Source organism: Perognathus longimembris, chromosome 1, assembly GCF_023159225.1.
Source record: "Perognathus longimembris pacificus isolate PPM17 chromosome 1, ASM2315922v1, whole genome shotgun sequence".
Classification (NCBI taxonomy): Eukaryota; Metazoa; Chordata; class Mammalia; order Rodentia; family Heteromyidae; genus Perognathus; species Perognathus longimembris.
The window spans coordinates 11,160,907-11,183,976 of record NC_063161.1 but is presented as its reverse complement, the minus strand read 5'-3'; the positions used below and the strand labels follow the sequence as shown (position 1 = coordinate 11,183,976).

General features: G+C 49.4%; 1 protein-coding gene across 1 annotated transcript in view; it reads left to right on the top strand.

Moving 5' to 3' along the window:
* The window catches only part of Abtb3 (ankyrin repeat and BTB domain containing 3), a 197,753-nt gene that overhangs the window by 157,229 nt on the left and 17,454 nt on the right, over positions 1-23,070 (top strand). Inside the window, exons 5-10 of the mRNA XM_048356479.1 lie at positions 14,214-14,379; positions 17,005-17,094; positions 19,468-19,569; positions 21,480-21,573; positions 21,719-21,854; positions 22,481-22,701. Of these exons, the coding sequence (XP_048212436.1) occupies positions 14,214-14,379; positions 17,005-17,094; positions 19,468-19,569; positions 21,480-21,573; positions 21,719-21,854; positions 22,481-22,701 (809 nt within the window). The remainder of the gene's footprint in view (positions 1-14,213; positions 14,380-17,004; positions 17,095-19,467; positions 19,570-21,479; positions 21,574-21,718; positions 21,855-22,480; positions 22,702-23,070) is intronic.

Here is a 23,070-nt window from a genome sequence, read left to right as displayed (position 1 = left end):
TGGCCTCGGACTCCAATCCTCAGATCTCAGCCTCCTGAGTAGCTAGGATGACAAGTGAGCCACTGGTGCCCAGATTTCTCTGGTATACTTTAAACCGTCTCTAGATGACACACCTAAAACAATGGAAATGCTGGATTGTATAGGGAGAGAATGATGAGAAGTGGCCTGTGAGCTTGCAGTACAATTGTAAGCTTTTCCTGAACTTTGTTGTTATGTTTTGTTAGTACTATGGCTTGAACTTGAGGCCACCTGGCACTTGCTGGGCTTGCCTGAAGCTGGTGTTCTACCACCTAAGCCACACCTCCAGCCCAGCTTCTTGCTGGTTGTTTTGAAGATGGGAATCTAAAGGACTTTTCTGCCCAGGCTAGCTTCAAACGGTGATCATTTGGATCTCAGCCTCCTGAGTAGCTGGAACTATAGGTGTGAATCACCAGTGTCTGGCTTTTTTTCTGAACATGTTGGATCACAGCTGACCATCTCCTCAGCCCTACAGATTTGGCGGGCCCCATCTGTGCGATCTGTTTGGTCCAGAGATCTGTCTGGTACCAGACCTGACCTATGCAGACAAGAGACAGAGTCATCGGGACTTAAACAATATATGCACGTGTGTGTGTGCAATATGTGTGTATATACATATGTATGTATGCATGTGCACACACACAGAGTGTGAGAACCATCAAGAAAATAAAACAGGATGTGCACTAGAGGCGAACTGAGGCAAAGGATTCACAGGGCCTGTGTGTTCGGAGAGGCCCTTGGGACTCATGGGCTGTGTGGAGCTCCTGCTATAGATGAGCACATAGCACCTCATGGAACAAGAGGCTTCAGGGGACAGCTGGGCTCGAGGGCAGATTGGATCTGGAGCTGCAGTCGCACCACATCCATCCCTGGTTCCGACCTGGAGCCTCTCATTCCCTCCTTGAAGGACATCTGCGGAAGCTGAACACCTGGGCCCGCACCTGGCTCGGTGGGGTGCTGGAAACTGCCCAGCCCCGCAGTCTGCTCTCTCCTCTCGCCTTGTGTGTCCTTGTCACTCCCCTCACAAGGCCCCGTGGACTCATGGCCATAGACGTGCATCTTGGGGAGGCCAAGGAATAGGAGGCTCCAGCCGCACTCCCCATAGGTCCATGCATTGGCAAGGGAGATGCCCTCTCCTCATGCCAGCAGAGTCCCTCTGGGGCTCAGCTGTCCTCTTCTAATAGCATCAAGGACAGAGCCTGGAGCCTGCCTCGAGCTAAGCTAAACACACACACACACACACACACACACACACACACACACACACACGCCCCTTCTATGTCACAGAGAGGTCCCCAAATAATTACATCAGACCACAGTGTCTGTTCTGATAGAGGCCAGTAGCTCAGGTTGCTGCAGTGCCTCCCTTTAGGGATAATTCTTAACTTTCCTCCTGAAGAAGAGACCAGAATGTTCCAAGGGAGACAAGTTAGGAGGGGTGGGGGGTGTTGGGGGAGAAATCGCTCCATGCAGAGCCACATACATGCACACAGGCATCAAAAATGAGGACCCCATGCGGGAAGAAACACAAGAAATCCAGACAGAGCATAAGTTTCCAACAAACCCTGAGTTCTCCTCCCTAGCAGGCACTGGATTGAGGGGGGAGAGCGTGGATAAACTCAGCCGGGGGGGCGATGTTTCATGTGATGCCAAACAACTCGGGCTTCTCCTGTAGGAGGTGGGAGCACTCGCTGATTTCTAATCAGAGAAGCGACATCAGATGTATAATTTAGAAAGAGGGACGTCTAGCAGTGTGGAAGATGGGTAGAGGCAGGCAGGGTAGAAAGGCCGAGGTCACGTGATCCAGGAGACAGGCTGAAGCGGGAGATGGAGAGAGGGGGAGGAGAGATGGAAAAGGGGTAGAAAGGACAGGACTTGCCAGGCACCAGTGGATCCAGTTAAGAAACAGCCTACAGGCGCTGGTGGCTTATGCCTGTAATCCCAGCTACTCGGGAGGCTGAGATCTGAGGACCATGGTTCAAAGCCAGCCCAGGCAGGAAAATCCATGAGACTCTTATCTCCAATTAACCACCAGAAAACTGGAAGTGGCGCTGTGGATCTAGTGGTAGAGCACTGGCCTTGAGCTAAGGGGAGGGACATGTTTGCAGACAGCAACTGTGGCCCCCTGATTGGGTGGGCTTTGTCTCAGTAGAGCAGAAGCTAAGGGAAGCTGCTGGAATCTTCTGGAAGAAAGGCTCACAGCATGAACTTGTATCTCAGAGAGTTGACGTCCTTTCTTCTCTCTTAGGACTAGAGCAAAAATCAGCTACCTTGGTCATGGGGCCGGGCACATTGTTGGGGCCTAATAAACATTCATGGAAGAACAGGAAAGAAGGAAGGGAGGGAGGGATACGAGGGCTGTAATGAAGCATGTTGACAATACTATAAGTGAAATGACTAGACTTGTATTGGGGGGATACTACTGGGGGACTCATGCTTGCTAGGCTAGGCAAGCACTCTGCCCCTGGAGCCACACCCCCAGCCCTTTTTATTTTAGTTTAGTTTTTCAGATAAGGTCTTGCTTGTGCTTTTGCCAGAGCAAAATCTCAGGCTGAGATTCTTCTACCTCTGCCTCCTGATTCGCTGGGATTGCAGACATGTGCCTCCATCTCCCTGGCCCCAGACAAGACTCTTCCGGAACTCATTAAGATGCCAAAACTAAAAAAGAAGTGAGATCCTTATAGGGAGATGAGACCTCCATCCGGCACAGGACTCAGGGAAGAGAGATCTAACTCAAGAAGTTTCTGGAGGGCGTGATTCTGGCAAACACCTACCATTGCAGTCAGAAACATGGGGGAAGTTAGAGGCGTCACTACGAGAGAAGGTCAGAGGAGAAACAAGTAGCCAGCACCAGGGGCCTCGGATGAACGGGGGACCCAGAAGACGGGGTGGCTCCTGGCAGAGGCAGTGCAGGCTGGAAGCAGCCACATGCCTGGCACTGAGGAAATCAAGAGTCCTCTTAGCAGCCTGTGTGGGTGGGAACCAGACTGCAGGCGACAGACGGTTTGCCAACACTGGGAGTTTGTCCCACGCTTCCCAAGTGTTAAAAGCAAAACAGAAACGCACTGGGGACTTACAGCAGCAACACGGAGGGGCTCCCCCCCACCACCACACCGTGATAAGAAGCATTGGGGGTTCACTCCCAGATCTCCGGGGCTTCAGATCCAGGCTTTCAGTTGGACAGTGAGGAGTTTGCTATCTGGGAAACGAGGATTTTTTTTTTTTAGCTTTGTATTTGTTGGCCCATTTCTGGTTCTGTTAGCTTTCTGCCCAATGTGTCGCTTTACTCACAGAGAAACCTCCCAAACTCCAGTTTGAAAGTATGCGTTCCTCAGGATGGTTGTCTTGGCTGAGCAGTTCACCGGGCAGCCAGCCCTTAGCACAAAGCCAGAGCCTCCATCCCAAAGAGCTCAGCAGGAATCCTAGGCCAAAGACGCTTCCAGCCAGTGGGAGAGCGCCCCACCCGTCTGAGCTAATGTGTGCCCCACAACTCCACAGTAGACCACCGTTCATCCAACCAGGTCACACGAGCTCCAGTGCCTCCCGGCTCTGACAGCTATGCAAGCTTTGTGGTCAGACGTGCCAGGTGCCAAGCGGCTGTGATGTTCAGACCTGCAGGGGAAACTGAGGCACGAGTCCTCTCTTAGGTCCCTGTGAGATGGTAGAACAATTGACATGGCTCCAGGTCTTGTTCTACCCCTACTCCATGCTGTCCCTACTCCCACCCCCTGGAAGGGCATTCTCCCCTCGGTCCAAACAGATACCAACTAGTGCTCTGAGAGATTAGGCAATCGACCCAACAACCAAGGCTACATGGGAAATATGGCCCAATTGGAGTTGGAACCAGAGCCGCCTGACTCCACGGCTCCTTTCTTCTACAAGGAGGCAGCTCTGGTCACAGGCTCCCCAGGAAATGCGGCGGTCCCTTTAACAGCAGGCCCACAGGCCTGTTCCTCTTAGGAATTCCAGTGCCAACGCTAGACCTCCCCCCTGAAGGCCACGTGTAGGAATATTCTACCAAGTGACCAGGAAATAAGCAAGAAGGGCTCAAGCTCCCCAGCCACTTGGAATGCAGTCAGAACCACACTCAGGTATGCATTTCATACCTGGCAGATGGCCAGGATAAATAGAATAAAATAAAAGGCTGGTGATTACACGGTAGGAGTAAAAATGTAGAGTAGGAAGAACACAGACACCCCCCGGAGGAGATGCTGAACCTGCTTTTAAGTAAACTTGAAAACATATTCTACTCTTTGGTCTGTCCCCTAAAGAAACACTTCCATGTGGAAATAGGGAGACCTGTAAAATGATGTTCAGAAACATGATGTTTATAATAGCAAAAAGAAAAAAAAAAAAAGTAGGGGGAAACCAAGCTGTCTGTCTCCAGGCGCATAGATAAATAAATGATGGTATATTCTTTTTAATAGGAAGCCAAATAGCAATGAAAATAAGCGAACCAAACCCCTGTGCTGTTATGTGGCTTAATTCTCTGATAATGTACCAAAAGAGCAACTTGAAGAAGGATGTATGTTGTATGCTAACTTTTTATTTTTAAGTCTTTTCAAACATATGCTGGGCACGGATGGCTCACACCTGTAATCCTAGCATCTCAGGAGGCTAAGATCTGAGGATCACAGTTTCAAGCCAGCCTGGGCAGGAAAGTCCCTGAGACTCTTATCTCCAGTTAATCACCAAAAGGCTGGAAGTAGAGCTGTGGCTCAAGTAGTAGAGCACTAGCCTTGAGCACAAAAGCTTAGGGACAGTGTCCAAGCCCTGAGTTCAAACCCCAGGACCAGCCAAAGAAAAAAGTTTTTGAACATGCAAGAGGCTACATAATGTTAGAAATTCCTTGGCACAGTGCAAAGTATAAAGCAAACCCCGGTCCTCCCAGAAAGGCAAAAGACAGAATGGGATCTGAAACGCATGGAGTCTTTGCTTATCCTTGCAAAGCTTATAATGGTTTGTCTTGGTTGGTTGGCCAGCATGTAAGTGGTCTCTGGACTAGTCTAAATGTTATTTATGCCTAAAGATAATTCTTTAACAATGGAAGTTATCTACTTAGTGTTTGCACCCATGCATTTAGAAAGCCAGTTCTGGGATCTTAATAAGCATTATTTTTTTTTTAAGTATAATGTGCTTCAATCAATTTGGGAAACACTAGCTTACATAAAATTTGAATAGGCTTTAATTTTTTGTCTGGCAGTGCTTTTCAGATCCTGTGTTTCTTGTAAGTCTCAGAGACGGTTACTGTATTTGTGAACATGTTGCTGTAGAGATAGGAGGCCAGCCGATTCCAGCTCCCTGCTCTCTGTGTTTGTAAGGGAAGTTGCATGGGGAAAGCCACATCCACTTTTGCTTGTTAGGTGGTTGGTTGGTTTACCAGTGCCTGCTTTCCCACTGCTATGGCAAAGGTCATTAGTCATGGCAGAGACCATGGGGCCCACAGAGCCTTCACTTTCTGGCTCTTCGTGTGAAGTCTGTGGACCCCGTAAGAGAGCATCTTGGGGAGTTGGGGTTGAAGGACTGTAACATTAGATCTTTGCTCTCACATCTCAAGAATCGGCTTGGTTTATTGGTTGATGAAAAGTGCCACACAAAGAAGCCCACCAGTTCTTCCTAGAATCCCTTGAGGATATCTTTGCATCTCCAGCATGAGGAAGGTGCTACAATAGGTTCTTCCTGTGTGTCTCAGTGAAGTGATTTAAATTTAAAAAGCACTTGTGGCATGGGTTAATTAGGCTATAGATTCATTAACTGCAACAAGCTGGCAGAATATCTAGGTATAGATGACAGAAGTTTAAAACTCCCCCTCATGTAACAGACCAAGGGTGAGACCTTGACTGTTATGGGAACTCCATAGTTCAGGACCCACACTCTGTCCCTCTTGTTTTTCCGCTGTCCTGTAAGTAGTGCCTTCTTCTGTATGGCCCCCCTCAAAGGACTTTGTCTATTTATCTAGTGGGGAGACAGGAAGTGGAAGAGCAAGGCAGGCCCCAGAGATGGCACATACTGCTTCCTGTTGTCAGCACTTAGCCATATGACTAACCATAGCTGCAAGGGAATCTGGGAAATGTAGTCTTCCTGTAAACAGCTAAGTATTGTGCTAAGGATTCAAATCCTACAACAGTATACAAAGATAAAGGCCAGGCATTAGTGGCTCACGCCTGTAATCCTAGCTATTCAGGAGGCTGAGATCTGAGGACCATGGTTCAGAGGCAGCCTGGGCAGGAAAGTCTGTGAGACTCTCATCTCCAATTAACCACTCAAAAACTGGAAGTAGCACTGTGGCTTGAAAGTGGTAGAGTGTTAATCTTGAGCAGAAGAGCTCAGGGACAGCACTTAGGCTCTGAGTTCAAACCCCACAACCTACTGAAAGAAAAAAAAAAGGGAAGAGTATTCTGAAGGACAATAACCAGTCTCTGCTAGAAGAAATACTACTAAGAGCTTGCATCCTTAATCACAGGTGACTCTTTTCCCTTGAAGTAGATCTTATTTTTCAGATTCAAAATAAGCCATGCTGCCAAAGCAAAAGATCTAGAAGTCTACTTCATCATTTTTTACTCAAAATAATGCAACATACATTGGGATATTAGCACACCAGTTCCATTCTCCTGGGTGTTTGCAGCCCTTTGGTTCTGAGATAAATCTTCTAGAGTAGGTTTTAAACATGTTTGAACAGACCCAGATTTTCCATCTTTTGTGGGAAACAAAGACAGCAGATTTTGCCAGAAGGGCCATCGTCTTCAGGAGGGAAGGTTCTGGACTTGGTGCTCTTCCTTTTAAAGCAAGAGGGATCAGTGGGACCGAGGGTTATGGGGTCACCCTTCCTCTTCTATATCTCTTGCAGGTTTAATGACCTGGTTCTTTCTTGAACTTCAGTAGCAGCATTAAGCAAGCAAGTAGGCAGAGTCTTAGGACCAAGATTTCTCCTAGGAACTTTACACACATTACACATTCCATTTGCTGCAGTAATATCACTTTATTTTTTTCTCCACAGAAAGGTGCATGGGGATCTCACTACCACTGCCCTCTACACAAAAACACTCTTGGTCTGTCCATCTTTTTTTTTTCTACCCAAAAGAAAAGGGGGAGAGGGGGCAGTCCCCAGTTGTGGGACTTGATGTCTGTGAAAGGGACTTGGCTAGGGCTGGCTGGGGACGTATGGGGGGGGTGGGACTTAGGGCCCCCCGTAGCCCCCTGCTTTGTCATTTCACGATTCATTTCCAAAGGCTCCATTTGATTGTCACACTCACTCGGGTCCTGTAATGGGAAGTGCTTCACATAGAAGAAATGATGCCCAAATGGTTTCTCACCCTACACCAAGCTTCCCAACTTCCCTGTGCTGGGTGATTCGGTGATTCTCCGTTGAGCAGAGAAGGGGGGGGGGAATGCGCCCCCCCCCCCCGTGCATTCATCTCTACCCTGATGCCAGAAGCACCTCCCTAGCATGACAACCACAGACATCCCCCCCCCACCCCGCCCCAACTCCGACCTTGTCCAGAGTGCCCTGGGTGTCAAAATCACCCCCTGTGGCCCACAATTCCCAGCCTGCCGGCTTAGACCAAAGATGTGGATTCGTTCCCTAAGAAACCAAACAACTCTGACTCACCCCAATGAATGGACCTCTCGGCTCCGGCTCCCAGTTTCCTGACCTGGAGGAAGCGCAGTGGTGAGGTGCGCTGTGTGCTCCTTCAGCATTAGCAGTCTGGAGTTCTGTCTGCAAGCCGAGGCTGTTCAATGGGACTTGTCTCCAGAAGGTGATTTGAAGGAAGGCATATGGGAAGGGGTAGAAGAACTGAAGGAGCCGCTCCCCACTCCCCCCACCCCAGTGCATAGGGTGGGAACGTGTGGGGGGAGGGGAGCCTGGCTTGCTGGGAGGCAGGATGGGGAAAGGGGATGGCTGGGAAATAGGGATCCCCCTGAGGAGAACCTTACACTCCGAAGGCTGCACATGGGATTTGTGTTTCTTTGGCTCTGAGCCCAGACTATAACATCTTGTAGCTACTTAGACTGCACTGAGAGAGGAGCTAAGCCAAGAGTGCTCCTGGTTGGATTTTAGCTCTGCACAGCACAGAGGTTCAAACCTCAGTTCTTACCACTGACTGGCTGTGTGTCCTCAGGGAAGTTTCTTAGCCTTCCTAAGGCCACAATGTCTTCTTCTAAGAAATAAGGACACAGGCAGATGCTGGTGGCTCACGCCTAGAATCCTAGCTACCCAGGAGGCTGCGATCTGAGGATCGTGGTTCAGAGCCAGTCTGGGAAGACAAATCGTTGAGACTCTTAGCTCCAATGAATCAGCAAAACTCAGGATGTGGAGGTGTGGATCAAGAGCCGATAGAGCACCAGCCTTGAGCAGAAAAGCCAAGCAAGAGCATGAGGTCCTGAGTTCAAGCCCTAGTGCTGGCCTAGAAAGAAAAGAAAGGGAGGGGGGAAGAAGGAAGGAGAAGAAAGGAAGAAAAAGAGAAAGAAAGAGGGAGGGAGGGAAGGGAAGGGAAGGGAAGGGAAGGGAAGGGAAGGGAAGGGAAGGGAAAGGAGATTTGTAAAGTTAGAAAGGATCAGATGGAGTCATATATATAAAGTTATATGTGTATTCTATACTCATGCATATGTGCAAGGACAAAAGTACAGGTGTGTGCTTATATGTGTGCAATGAGAATAATTCCTGACAGACACATGATAAATGCCTCCTGAGTATTTGCTGTGATTCTTACTATTTGAGAAGCAACAGAGCACTCTTGGTGTAGAAATGGAATAGGCAGTTGGAATGGTTTAATGAATATTTCTTAGAACGAACACCTGTCATATTTCATTTTTCCCACAGCCAGGGTCCAAACACAAATGCCCCTCGGGCCAGGCTGAACAGACCCCTGAATGGCCCTGACTGGACAGAAGACCCAGCGGGGAGTGGGCCAGCGGGCTCTTGCCCACGTTAAGTTGTCCCATTGGGACTGTTTGAAGGACCTCCTTAGGGGATAGCATGGGTCTGACCAGCAAATGGACCACAACCCTAGGGTTCCCCCCTCTGCCCTGCCAACCACCTCCCGTTCCCCCGCTTCTCTCTTCAACCTCTGCTTTCCTTCATTACATTCTCTTGCTTTCTCACAGCAAGAACAAGATGCTTTTGGGGAGGGAGGGGTGGAATTAAACCCAGGGCCTCCTTCTTTAGCAACAGAACACCAACTCTTTTGTTTCCCCTCTCTCTCTCTCTTTGTGCCAGTCCTGGGTGCTGTCCTTGAACTCTTTTTTTGCTCAAGGCTAGCAGAGTTCCACCATTCTAGCCACAGCTCCACGTCTGGCTTTTTGGTGGTTAATTGGAGATAAAAAGTCTCATAGATTCAGAAAAAAAATAAGTCTCATAGACTATCCTGCCCAGGCTGGCTTCCACCTGTAGCCCTCGGCTCTCACCCTCCTGAGTAGCTAGGATCATAGGTATGAGCCACCAATGTTCAGCTCCAGCTCTTTTGCTGACAAAGTAATGTACAGAGGGGTTACAGTCACATACGTAAGGCAGTGAGTACATTTCCTATCCAACTTGTTACCTCCTCCTTCGTTTTTCTCCCACCATTCCCTCACCCCAGTTCCCTCCCCTGAGATGTACAGTTGGTTTACAGCATATTTTCTTGTAAGTACTGCTATTGCATTGGTTCACCTTTTACCCTTCGCCTCTCCATGTTGGTGTTCCCTTTCCCTAGTTCCTATAAACGTGCATACAATATCCAGTGTGGGTTTGTGTGTTGTTGTTTTTAAAGACACAAATCTAAGTTGAAAGGGAGGTACAAAGAGCCCAACAGCTAACTCTTCCCCTCATCTGTTTCCCTCCCCTCTCTGTACCCTGAGTACAAAGGCCAGCCTTTGGGGCTCCCGGTGTGGCTTAATTAAGCAAGATGCTAGAGACCATGAGCTCAGCTCACTGCCTGGTGTCCGAGCCAGTTCCACTGCCCACCAGCCGTGACACCTTGCGAAGGTGACATGGGACCTTGGTTCCTCCGTCTTTCCTCTATAAGCTGAGGATGAACATATCTGGTTCAGGGGTTATTTTGAAGAAAAAGAAGTGAGCTGCCCTATGTAAAATGCTTCTTAGCAAATGGGGCGCTTATTTCTACGATTGGGCTTATTCTCACTGTAGTGGGGAGTTCGGAGTTGACTGTTTCTCTCGTTCTGACCCTCGCTCTCTCCCTTTCTCGACAACCAATCTGACCGTGGCTTTGGGGAGCCGTAGTGAAACCCAATGGACAGATTGTGAGGGCCTGGACAGCATGGCAAGGATGCACGTTCATATTCATCCTGATACTACAAATGCCTGCAATCCTGCAGCCATAGGCTTCTAGAACCTTCCCCATGAGCCAGGGAAGACATCCCAGTCTGCACCTTTTGAGACAGGCTTACCAAGGCAACACTGGATCCTGTCCTCAAGGAGCCTGAGAGCTGCCAGATGCCTTCCAGCCCTCGTGGGGTCAGGGTTCCAGAAACAGTTTGCACATGACAAGGACTCTCCCCAACCTCTGTCCTAGCTTGTAACTTGCTGGCAAATCAGCACTGGACAGGACAGTAGCCAGCCTTGTGGGAACCTGGCTAGCCTCGACTCTGGGGGGATTTGTGAGATGCGGCATCTAATTTGAGACCATAAGATGCGCTGTGGTTGCCTCATTCTGTAGTCACTGCCTCTGTGTTTACTTCTTCCACACACCGTGTCCTTTCCAGTTGACACAGTTTGCCCTGTGATCGAGAATGACCACGGTGATGGACTGCTGACCTTTACTGAGACCTGGGCTCTGACGTTGTTTGTACATAGATTATCTCACTTAATCTGCACCCAACACCCTAGAAGGAGGAATTATTATTACTAAGCTCACATTACAAATGGGGAAACCAAATAGCAAAGCAGAGAAGTAAAGGGCTCCAAGGTTATAGCCTGGGAGTAGCAGAGCTGGGATTTGAACTCAGACAGCAAGGTATCGGCATTCCTGCTTATCACATAGCTTTAAAAGATAGTGAATGAGGCTGAGCACCATGACTATGCCTGTAGATCCTAGCTACTCAGATGCCAGACATTAAAGTTCATGAGATTCCATCACAACCAACGGCTAGGTGTAATGCCTGCCTGTCCTCTCAGCGACACAGAGAAACAAATAGGAAGATCACAGTCCAGGCCAGCTCCAGCATAAAAGCAAGACCCTAGATCAAAACCAACCAACACCAAAGAAAGGCTAGTGGAGTAGCTCAAGTTACAGCGCACTTGCCTAGCATATGTAAGGCCCTGAGTTTAGTTCCTAGCGCTGCCAAAAGGGGGTAAAGAAAACCCACAAGATAACAAATGCATAAAGGGTGTATGGCCATCACCAGCTATATGCATCACTTAGGACTGAAAGGTCAACAGGATGTACTCAACACCCCCCTGTCTGAACACCACTTCCTGCCTGAAAGAGAAATGGTTCACAGGCCTCTGGAAAATCTCCCTCTCTCTAGTCCTGTCCCTGAAGTGGCGAAGACACTAAGCCAGTCTCTCTGAGCTGGGGCACTTGAGAAATCAGAGAAATGGTCTGCCTTGGTAGTTGAAGAAGGGACTTAGAGACTTCTTAAATCGATTGGGATTTCTATTGCACTGTCGAAAGCCACTCAAAAGGAAACCACAACATTGGGGAAACCCCAGGTGAGCAGCTTAATAGATTTCTGCATAAGTCAAGCACATGAGTTTTCTCAGGACACTGGGGGCCCCGTATCCCAGAGACTTCCTAGAGGCGATCGTGAAACGCCCCCAGCCCTGCTCCCTTGCTACACTGTAATGAAGGTTTTCTGCACAGTTCGATTTTCCAACCAACCAAGCCAAACAGAAAGCCGTGTTTTCACACTTTCACAGGAAATGTGTTGCTTACCTGCTTTGCTTGCTTGCCTGACTCAGCTGGCTTGAGTTCAGTAAGCAGAGCTACTCTTTACTTTGTGGGTCTCGGGGATTCTTGGCAAACAGGTACTTCTCAGAGCTTCAAGAGTGAATGAAGGATGCGGCCTGGCGCCCGGGGCTCATGCCTATAATCCTAGCTATTTAGGAAGTTGAGATTGGAGGATTACTGTTCAAAGCCAGCCGGGCAAAAAAAAAAAAAGTCAGGAGATTCTGATCTCGAATTAGCCACCAAAAGCCAGAAGTAGAGCCAGTGGCTCAAGTGGTAGGGTGGTGGCAGCTTTGAGCAAAAAACCTAAGGGACAGCTCCCTGGTCCTGAATTCAAGCCCCAGTACTGTAAAATCAATAAATATACATACAGACATACACTTAAACACTAGCTTCATGTGTCACTGCTCAACATCATCGTAGCTGTAGCCCTCTTCCTGTTGCTTGTCTCTTTCTTATTAAAATCAAGGACCTCAGGGGCTGCTAACCACTTCTGATGTTTGTGGAATTCTCTGAGCCTGGAAACTCTTTGAACACAGGGTCCATCTCTCGCCTCAGAAGTCCCTAGCATGGGGCCCAGGATACCATGTCTACCAGGCAAGAAGAATATAGTGTGGCCACAGGGGCACAGGGAAACTTAATTGAATAAATCCGTGAAACACTGGGCCCTCAGAGGAAAAATGGCAGTGCAGGCTTTACCATGACAGTGACCATTTATAGCTTCTTGATCAATTTCAAATGCATCCTCACTGGGCACTGTTGTGGCTCACACCTATAATCCTAGCCACTTAGGAGGCAGGGATCTGAGGACTGCAGTTCAAAGCCAGCCTGGGCAGAAAAGTCAGGAGACTCTTATCTCCAATTAACCACAAAAAGCTGGAAGTAGAGATGTGGCTCAAGCGGTATTGCTCTAGCCTTGAGCAAAAGAGCTTAGGGACAGCAAGAGCCCTGAGTTCAAGACTCAAGCCCAGCACAAACAAAAACAAAAAAAACAAATAAGCAGCCTCTGTCAATCAGCAGTGGTGCTCAGAACAAAGGTTGTGCATGCAGTAAGTCAGATTTCACACATACACACACACCCTCCAATCTAGGATCCAGACACCTCACATTTACCTCTACTCGAGGCCCGTGACACAGGCCCCAGGACCTTGTGCTGTTATGCCATCACGCTTCACTAACAGGTTTTAGGGAGCATGGGTCCCTTTGGTGATGCTCCCCCTTGCATTGTTCCTTTAGTGATTTTGTTTGCTTAATCTGCCTACTGTCTATAGGAGACTCAAGTTCAAAGCCCACCCCTCCCCCCACCATGAGCTGGGCACAGTCTGTGTCCTAGAAGTTCATATCCAGGATTCTGATGCTGAATGAAGGCTTATGGTGGTCCTTCCCCCCTGCCACTACCCATTACCCACTCTAGCTCCTAGTCTTCCCTGGAGGGATTGCCCAGTAATGTTGGGGTGCCATGGAAGGACCTGATCCCTGGAGCCCAGGTCCTGGCCAACTGTAAGTCCCTAAATACCTTCGCTGCCCCTCCCCAGGGCTCTCATACAAACGGACCTGTCCTGACACCCCATTCCTGGGTTATCTATGCAGATTAGCCTGCATGGAGTCCGGCTGTACCACACCAGCGCCCTCTGGTGGCCGGAAGCAACACTAGCATCTTCATCTTCGCTGTGATAACGAGGAATGAACTAGCCCAAGAGACAGTAGTCACCCCAAGCAGAAGGTGACAAGAGACTGAGTTAGGGTGGGATTTTATCTTCTCCAGTGCAGATGCCTATCTGTCAGAATTACCTATCAGAAGCAGGTGAACGTTTACTGTTTCCCAGGGGTTGAACAAGGAACCATGACCATACTTCATACTTGTATGGGGATTCAATGAGGTGATGCGCATAAAGATTTCAGCAGAGCTTCTAAGCCATACAGATATTCCATCCATGGGGCTGGGAATGTGGCCTAGTGGTAAGGTGTTCGCCTCATATACATGAAGCCCTGGGTTCGATTCCCCAGCACTACATATATAGAAAAAGCCGGAAGTAGCGCTGTGGCTCAAGTGGTAGGGTGCTAGCCTTGAACTGAAAGAAGCCAGGGACAGTGCTCAGGCCCTGAGTTCAAGCCCCAGGACTGGCAAAAAAAAAAACAGATATTCCATTTGTGTTGGCATTGGAAGGGATAATGGGGAGGAACAAGATGGACAGAAGACGGCCATCCTCATGGACGGAGGATGGAGAGACGTCGGGAGGCACTTGTTTCCACAGAGGCCCAGCCCTGGGGATACCACTACACCCACTGACTTACCTTTCCCTTCCTCAGGGCCGATGACTGCTTTTGCGCCTCACGGAAGCTGGATGCCGTGGCCATTGAAGCCAAATTTAAGCAGGACCTGGGCTTCCGGATGCTGAACTGTGGGCGGACGGACCTGGTGAAGCAAGCCGTGTCCCTGCTGGGGCCTGACGGAATCAACACCATGAGTGAACAGGTACAGGGTCCCAAGACCCAAACCCCCACCCAACCCACCACCTCAGGCATCAGGGCAAGACGGGGTGCGGCTGGCACCCGACAGAGGCTCCCCCTGCTGTCACTTGGGTTTTTTTTTTTTAAGTTTCTAAAATATAAAAATAGCCTTGTTCATGTAGATAGCTGTAGCACATGACCGTTGCAGCTGAAATGGAATAAAAAGGGGGGAAATCGTGTTATTTTAAGCAAGGAAATGAGTGCCACCAGCCAGATGACCATCATTTATATTTAGTATGTGTCCTTCAAGGTCTTTCTCCGGCATTGTTGACATTAACCCATCTGTCTGTCACTGCACAGGACAAGCCCTTGCCAGCTTCGCCACATTTTAGGATGCGTTTAAGAGACACGAGGAACTAGTCAGGCACTGGTGGCTGGTGGCTAGAATCTTAGCGATCCACGAGGCTGAGATCAGAGGATTGCAGTTCAAAGGCAATTCAGGCATGAAACGCTTATCTGCAATTAAGCACCAGAAATCCAGAAGTGGATGAGCTGTGGTTCCAGAGGGAGAGCATCAACCTTGAGCACAAAACCCCAGGCAAGAATGCAAGCCCCAGTGCTGCCCGGAGCGGACAAAAGCCTGAGAATCAATCAGCAGGCACCCGAGATAGGCCACAGCCCCCCAGATCTTGAAACTGATACAGTGGGAGGCATTGTTCAGCAGTCCAGGAGATAACTTTCCCGGGGAAAATATCACAGACAGAGAAAACACACATAGATTTGGAGACATGGCTCAGTTGGTAGAGCACTAGCCAGTGAGCAAAAGCATCAACTACCAAGTTTGAATCCCACACTCAGACCAAAAAAAGAAAAAAGAAAACACGGAATTTGTGTGTGTGTGCGTGCCAATCCTGGGGCTTGAACTCAGGGCCTGGGCACTGTTCTTGAGCTTCTGTGCTTAAGGCTCATGCTCTACCACTTAAGCCACAGCTCCACTGCTGGCTTTTTGGTGTTTAATTGGAGATAAGAGTCTCCCAGACTTTCCTACCCAGGTTGGCTTCAAACCACAGGCCTCAGATCTCAGCTTCATGAGTAGCTAGGATTACAGGCATGAGCCACCCGTGCCCAGTCACCACACAGAAATTTCCACCTTGACTTTGCAGATGGAAGATTACCGTGCATAGATGGAACAGTTTCTCACATGGACTGCTCCTGCAGCCAGACTCAGAAAGGAGCTAACAGCAGCTATGATTTAATCACAGCTAATTGTTTTCTTGAATAACACTAAGGGACCCTAACACACACACACACACACACACACACACACACACACACACACACACACTTTTTAAAAGGGATTCATTGTATTGCTCGTTTCAGTATTTTGTGTTACAGCTACTTTGCAACATTGTTAATAGTCTTTTGTTAGAAATCACTTTTAATGGCTACATAAAATGATCCTATGACTTGTTCATTAACCATACCTCAATTATTGGTTATTTCAGGGATGTCTAATTACTTTTAAGAATAATGCTGGGCTGAACATACTTGCATAGTCTTTCTTCGGATCTTTGATTATTTCAATAGGAACATGTTTGTTTGTTTTTGTCTTTTAATGGCTCAAACCTTTCTTAAGATTCTAAATCATCCATTACTTCCCCAGAAGTTTGATTAGTGTTTCTACTAATGTGCTTATCTTTATTTTTTTTTTCCTCATCCAAGTTTTACTGTTTATCTGGAACCTAACTCTTTATATAGTAAGCACTTAACCTTTTGCTCTACTATAACAAATATGCCCTACAGAGGGTTTAAAACTTGTTCTCAATTATGGGTTCTCCATGCTAGAATGATTTCTCTCACCGCTTTTATACCTAGCAATAGATCCAAGTTAGCTCTCCCGGAAGACCTCCCATGTTTTCTAGGTATCCCTAATGACACTAGAAGTCATTTTGGTTCATGGTGTTAGGAATGGCTCTGAGTTGAGTTGAATGTTTTCCCAATGGCTGCCTGCACAACACTGATCATCAAAAACCCATCCTGCCTTCTGTCGGTTGTGGTGCTCTGTTTATCAGGAGCAGGAGCGAGGGGCAGCTGAGGATCCCTAATGCCAGCCCTCCTGTGCTTGCCCTGTTGCTGTAATAATGGCAAACCCATCCGTGCGGGGCTACCACATGCTCAGGTCACCCTTGAACCCCGAAAGCAAAGCGGACACGTGTTGTCTGAGACGAGAAACGTTGTCCAGGGTAGAGTATACCCCCGTGAGGCAGCTGAGGATGGATGTTGCAGAATCTAGAAAGTTCCAAAGAGCCCCAAGTTGACTTTGAAAGCACTCTTGGGCCCCTTGCCTGCTGAGACGGGGATCCTCCACAAAGGCAGATGCTGAAAGCATCAGCGGCCGCTCTCTTCTCCCCTCCACTGCGGTTTCCAGAATGCATCAGGTTATGACGTCCAGGGTCACAAGGCTGTGCATTTCTTTCTGCCATGCTGGGTTTGGAGCACAAGTTTCACCTCTCTCTCACACACACACACGCACACACGTGCGTGCCTCCATGCACACGCATGCACGCTCACACGCTCGTTCCATTTATTCGTGCTGACGGAGCCCAGCCACCTTGTAAATGTTCTCCATCTCTGGTTTTGACCACCGCAGGGCATGACCCCCCTGATGTACGCCTGCGTCCGTGGGGACGAGGCGATGGTGCAGATGCTGCTGGATGCCGGAGCTGACCTGAATGTGGAGGTGAGGGTGCTGAGGGCTGCAGACCCCCCCGCGAGCCCCATGAGGGGCCTTTTCCTTCCAGAGCCTGCCCCCCACCCACCCCCACCACCCCCCCGAAGGGAACTCAGGTCAGCACACATCATTGCTCAGTCCTTTCAGTGGCCGCGGTGTTGGGTGAGATGGCACGGAGCGGCAGGCAGTGCTGGCTTTGATGGACTGAGTGATCCCCAGCCCCTGACTCTGTGGCACCAGTCTGTTCGTTCTGGATCCAGGCAGCAAGCGCCCTCAGGAGCTAGCAGCCCATTCCTCTCTCGAAGGTTCTTTCTTCAGATCCCCTACCCTTCTCGGACTAAATCCTGGCCTGCTCCCCTTGGGGGCTAAGTTGAGGGATATGTCTTCCAGTGAATCTTTAGGCTCCCATGAGGCAATGCGGGAGAATGAGACACAGAGCCCCCTCCCCCCAACCCCCTCCCGGCAGGCGTTAGAATCGGACAGACGTCTGCCGCCCTTGCTACTCTGGAGTCTGAGATCTGAGCATGGCAAGGCAATGCCGGGAGAGATTCTCACCTCCAGTGAACTAGCAAAAGATCCAAAAGTGAAGGTGTGTGTGGCTGAAGCGGGAGAGGGCCAGCCTTGAGTGAAAAAGGCAAGTGAGAACACAAGGACCTGTGTTCAAACCCCAGAACAAAATAAATATAAAAACACCTGACGATTGTAATTCAAGTTCTAAAATCACCACCTTCAGCGTGACTGGCTGTAGAGAGTTTGTGAAGTGCTGTGACCTTTCTGTCCCCACCTGTGGAATGACAGAATAGTGGCGGCATCCCTTTACTGTGGTTAGAAGGAACAGATCAAGATCGTACTCAGCATAGATTTATACCTGGCCTCCTATCAGTTGCTCTACCCCACACTGAGACTCAAAGGGTATAAAATCTGGCCAGTGACTCATGGCTCACGCCTGTAACCCTAGCTATTCGGGAGGCTGAGATCTGAAGATTGTGGTTTTGGAAGCCATACTGGGCCAGGAAAGTACATGAGACTCCTGCCTCCAGCGAACCATCTGAACGCTGAAAGTGAGGTTGTGACTCGAGTGGTAGAGTTCCAGCCTTGAGTGATAAAGCTAAGGGAGGGCGTCCTGGCTCTGAGTTCAAGCCCAATACTGGTACCAAAAATAAAAAGAAAGAAGAAGAAATGTTACTCTACTGACTAAACACAGGTTCTGCCAAATATTAGCAAGGGCAGCTGTCACAGAGATTGGATTCTACCACCATCAATCAGTAACCCCGGAAAGCCTTTCCAATCCAAAGTTAGATGCCCCTGCAGTCTTAAAATATGATTTTTTGGGAAAAAAATAGTTTTATATTCATCTGAAGAAAGCAGATAATAGACATCCTTTTGGATCCAGACCCTTCTGGGGTCTTACAAATTTCAAATATCCCTGGATTTGGCAGCCAGCCCTTCAGTGAGTCCCTAAGCACCTCACAGAGCCCTCCCATGACCCCTTGGCCTTGGTCCTCAACAGAGTGGGCTCGCAGACCCCCCCTCGCCAGCCCCCCCCCCCACCAGCACCAGGGCTGATCTACAGCCACCAAGGTTGCATGGCCCTGGGGAATGCCAGAAAGAGAAACCTTATGCCGGTGCTCATCTTACAAGACCCCCATTTTTGGCTTCCCCTACCCCCTGTCTCTTGGCCTGCGGTGTTACCAAGGCCTCCATGCTGAAAAAAGGGCCAGTCTCACATTGCTCACGTGCAATGTGTCCAGTGGAAGTTTCATACCCACGTTTCCATGACCTTGTCAACCAGGAAGGGTGAACTGAGCCAATGGAAGCGCACGCTGTGAGCAGACAGGAAGTCCCGCCCTCAGAGAGGCAATGGTTTCCCCTGGCCTGAAAACTTGAAGTACACAATCAGTTGCCTGGGATTCACACTGCCTGCTGAGAACCTATGAGAAACGTAGGTGACAGTCACTCTCAGAACAAGGAAGAAGGACAGAGACGCAGAGGCAGTGACATAGGGTAATCACCATTACTGCTATTCCAGGGCACAGGCATTCATGCCATTCAGAGATGTAAAGCAGTCTTTTATTCCACTGAGAAATAATGTCACCGCCTTCTAGATAAAATTTCCACATCACAGCAAAAGATCACTGTTACAAGCAAGGTCATAGGACCAGCCTTTCCCCCTCTCCCCAGTTCTGGAGAGAAATATTTGGGGGCTTTCCACTGGGGAAAATCCCACCTAGAACTCCCACCAGCACTTCCCGAGGAACTTTCCAGATTATGTTAGTTTCTTCGTATAATCCCAGCCCATGCTCCCGGCCACAGAGAGGTTAGATTTGCTAGCCTGAATCTTGTGAAGGTCACATTTTGAAAATAACTTCGATTTGTTTATAGGTTGTCAGTACTCCTCATAAATATCCATCCGTCCACCCCGAGACCCGCCATTGGACGGCTCTGACTTTTGCCGTGTTGCATGGACATATTCCTGTAGTTCAGGTATTAATGTGCTTCCCTCTCCACATCTGACCCTTGAACTCTAACCTCCTCCGCGATGCAAGTCTAAACCTCTCCCCGCATGCACCTCCCCCACGAGGTTCATATTGGTTCATTGCAGTTCCTTGTGGCATATTTATCTCTGCTTAATAGAAACATCCTGCGAGCCATCTATTTGGTGATGCTTTAACCAATATGAAATCATCAGGTACCCACATGCAGCCTCGCACACAAAGTAGCAAACCTACCAAGTGCTTCCAGTGGCTCTGGGGTGGCGCCTCAGCTGTGACTTGGTGGATTTGCTCGTTTGGTTTCTCGTGATGTGAACGTGAGACTTGCCTCAGCATCTTCCCCTTGGGTGTGGTCCTGGTATCCTGTAGAATCCAATGGTTTCCAATGAGTAGAAAGAAGCATGCAGATGGCCATGGGAGTGTTTCCAATAGATGTTTGGCTTGGGTTGGAGCTGGAGAGTCTTGAACAAGGCCTTAGTGTGTGAAGTAGCTCTGAGTATTGTGGCGAGCCCTTACCTCAGGTCGTGTGGACATAGGAATGTCTATCGCTGACACTTCCGGCTGTTGGAGAGTTGATGGTCAAGGAATGGCCATCACTGTGCTCTTAATCTCTGCCTTTACTGCATCTGGAAAGGGAGACTGGTGCTCTCAGATCTGCACCACACCTGACCCCACAGTGAGCGCTGAGCCTGGGGAACCACAGGAACTCGGCTCCTTAACACAGCCCACGCCCCTGAATGCTGCAGAGCTGGGAACAACAGCCCAGCAAGGTTGGAGACTCGCAGTAACCTTTGTCATTTGTTGGATCATGGAGACTCCTTGGATCAGCCCGAAGTCATGTTTCAGGAGGCTGAGTGTGTGGCATGTCCTCCAGGGAGCTTTTGTCTGCCTGTAGCACAGTATACTCAGTCCTCCTTCCTAGTAAAAGACTTAAGACAGAAGGGTTGGGTAGAGGTCTAGGGGGACACAGATGCCACCCCTTAGCAGGCAGTGACATCTCCAGACTTCCAGTCAGGAACAGTGGCACACAGCAGTCAGGCTGACTCCCTGCCAAGGTGCAGCAGCCATGAGGTGACTGCCAAGCAGGCCGCCCCCACCCTGCAGCCCTAGGGAAGTAGGAAAGATGGCAGATTCCCTTTGTTTTACATCTGCAGTGCTGACAGCATGTTCCCTGTGAGTTAGGTCCACGTGGACAGAATCTCTGTCTCCTTTAAGTAGCTCGGGGATGTTGGGGAATATACAGAATGGAGTCATGAAGCCAAACTTCTGGGACTTCTGCCACTTTTGTTAACTGATCTTGTTGGCCAGGAAACTTAGCCTTCACCAGCCTGTCCTCATGGCCCTCCATTGGGTTCTGGGAGGGATTTTTACTTTGGGTGACCACAGATGTTGACCACGGGTGTCCCCCCGAAAGCATCTGAAGTCCTGAGGGCAAGATGGTAAGAGGCCACTGCAGTGCCCACCGAGGACTGTATAACCAACCCAAGAGAATCTTCCAGCACTCTGGTGCCCAGGACTTCTAGCTCTGTGCTTCTAGAAACTTTAATGTACACACAGATATCCTGGAGATCTTGTTTAAAAAACAAACAAACAAAAAGCCTGCAAAATGTCCTTCAGTAGCTATGGGGTGGGGCCGGACGGGCAGCCTTTCTGACATGCTCTCAGGTGAGGATACTACATGGTGCATGGACCCCACTGGGTAGGTAGTCTGAGGTTCTAGAAGGTTCACGAGGCCCTCAGCTCATCCTCCCAGGTACAGCTGCCCTCCAGCCCTGTGCACGGGGTCACCAACCCAGAGGGAGGGAAAGAATTTGGGCCTGGCACCGATGGCCACCAGTCTTGCGGAATCCTCCTCACCATGCATGCACTTGACACGTCTCAGCGGCCACTCTTCCTTTGCAGCTCCTCCTGGATGCCGGGGCCAAGGTGGAAGGCTCGGTCGAGCATGGCGAGGAGAACTACTCAGAGACGCCCCTCCAGCTTGCCGCTGCTGTAGGTATGTTGTCCTTTCTCTGTTACTCCAGCCAAGGTCTTCAATACCCTGGTCTCTTGACTTGCCAGTGATTCTTTTTATTTATTTATTTTTTGCTTTATTCACATATATATGTATATATATATAAAACCCTTCTCTGGGCTTGCAGGAAATTTTGAGCTGGTTAGTTTGCTGTTGGAGCGTGGTGCGGATCCCCTAATAGGAACCATGTACAGGAATGGAATTTCTACCACCCCCCAGGGTGACATGAACTCTTTCAGCCAGGCTGCAGCCCATGGACACAGGTAGGCTAGGATGGGCCTTAAGGTCCCAAATGGTGCTTGTTAAAAATGCAGATTCCCAGGCCTACCCCAGACCCATTATATCTCTGGATGCAGGGCCCAATGGTAGGTCTAGGACCCAGGTCTGGCTAGAGTGACCTTCCCTGCAAGTTTTCTACAAAGAGTTGTGGCTGCACAGCCCAGGGCCACACACGCTGGCTCTATCTGTTCATTTCCAGCCATCTTTCACCACACAGATGGGTCACTCTTGGCCAGTTTGGGTCCAGCTACACTAGACGTCAGCTACCACGAAGTAACAGGAATCCATGTAAAAATAACAGAGCCTTTCCAGTTTGCCTAGTCCCCTTCTACATTTCCTTCAGGGTCCCCATCAAAACATGTTGTCCATCACCCTAGATTCAATGTCAGGGCAGAGTTCTAGAACCTTCTAAATATAGTTCTACATTTGCCCTCCAGGAAACATGATCAGAAACATCCACTGTCTCCTTGATCCCCAGAGACCCAACCCCTGAAGCCATCACCCCTGAAGTTTCCCTGGAGGAGCAACAGCCCCAGCCTCCCACCACACCACACCCCAGCCCACCACTTCCATCTCTGAGTGTATTCCTCTCTGGGTTTATGATTGACAGGAATGTGTTCCGCAAACTGCTCGCTCAGCCAGAGAAGGAGAAGAGCGATATCCTGTCCCTGGAGGAGATTCTGGCTGAGGGGACTGACCTGGCAGAGACAGCCCCGCCCCCCCTGTGTGCCAGCCGAAACAGCAAAGCCAAACTGAGGGCCCTGAGGGAGGCCATGTATCACAGCGCAGAGCATGGCTACGTGGATGTCACAATTGATATCAGGAGCATAGGTCAGTCTGGGCACCCTTCACCAGCAGCCATGGCACTGCTCCCTGGCTGGCTGGCTCGCTCGCTCTCTCTTTCTCTCTCTCTCTCTCTCTCTCTCTCACACACACACACACACACACACACACACACACACACACACACACACTCATGGGCCCAAGGAGCTTCTTCACTGATGAGACCATTCTAAGCCAAGCCAACATACTCTCTTCATGGACAGCAGCACCCAGCTTTCCCCAAAAACCCATCCTCAGACTTTCAATCCCAAACTCAGCCCTGGGTTAGGGGCCCCAGTCACCTGACAAGTTTGTCTGAATACAGATTGCCAGGCCCTACACCCAGAGGCTCTGCTGTTGAGGGTCTGGCTGGACAAA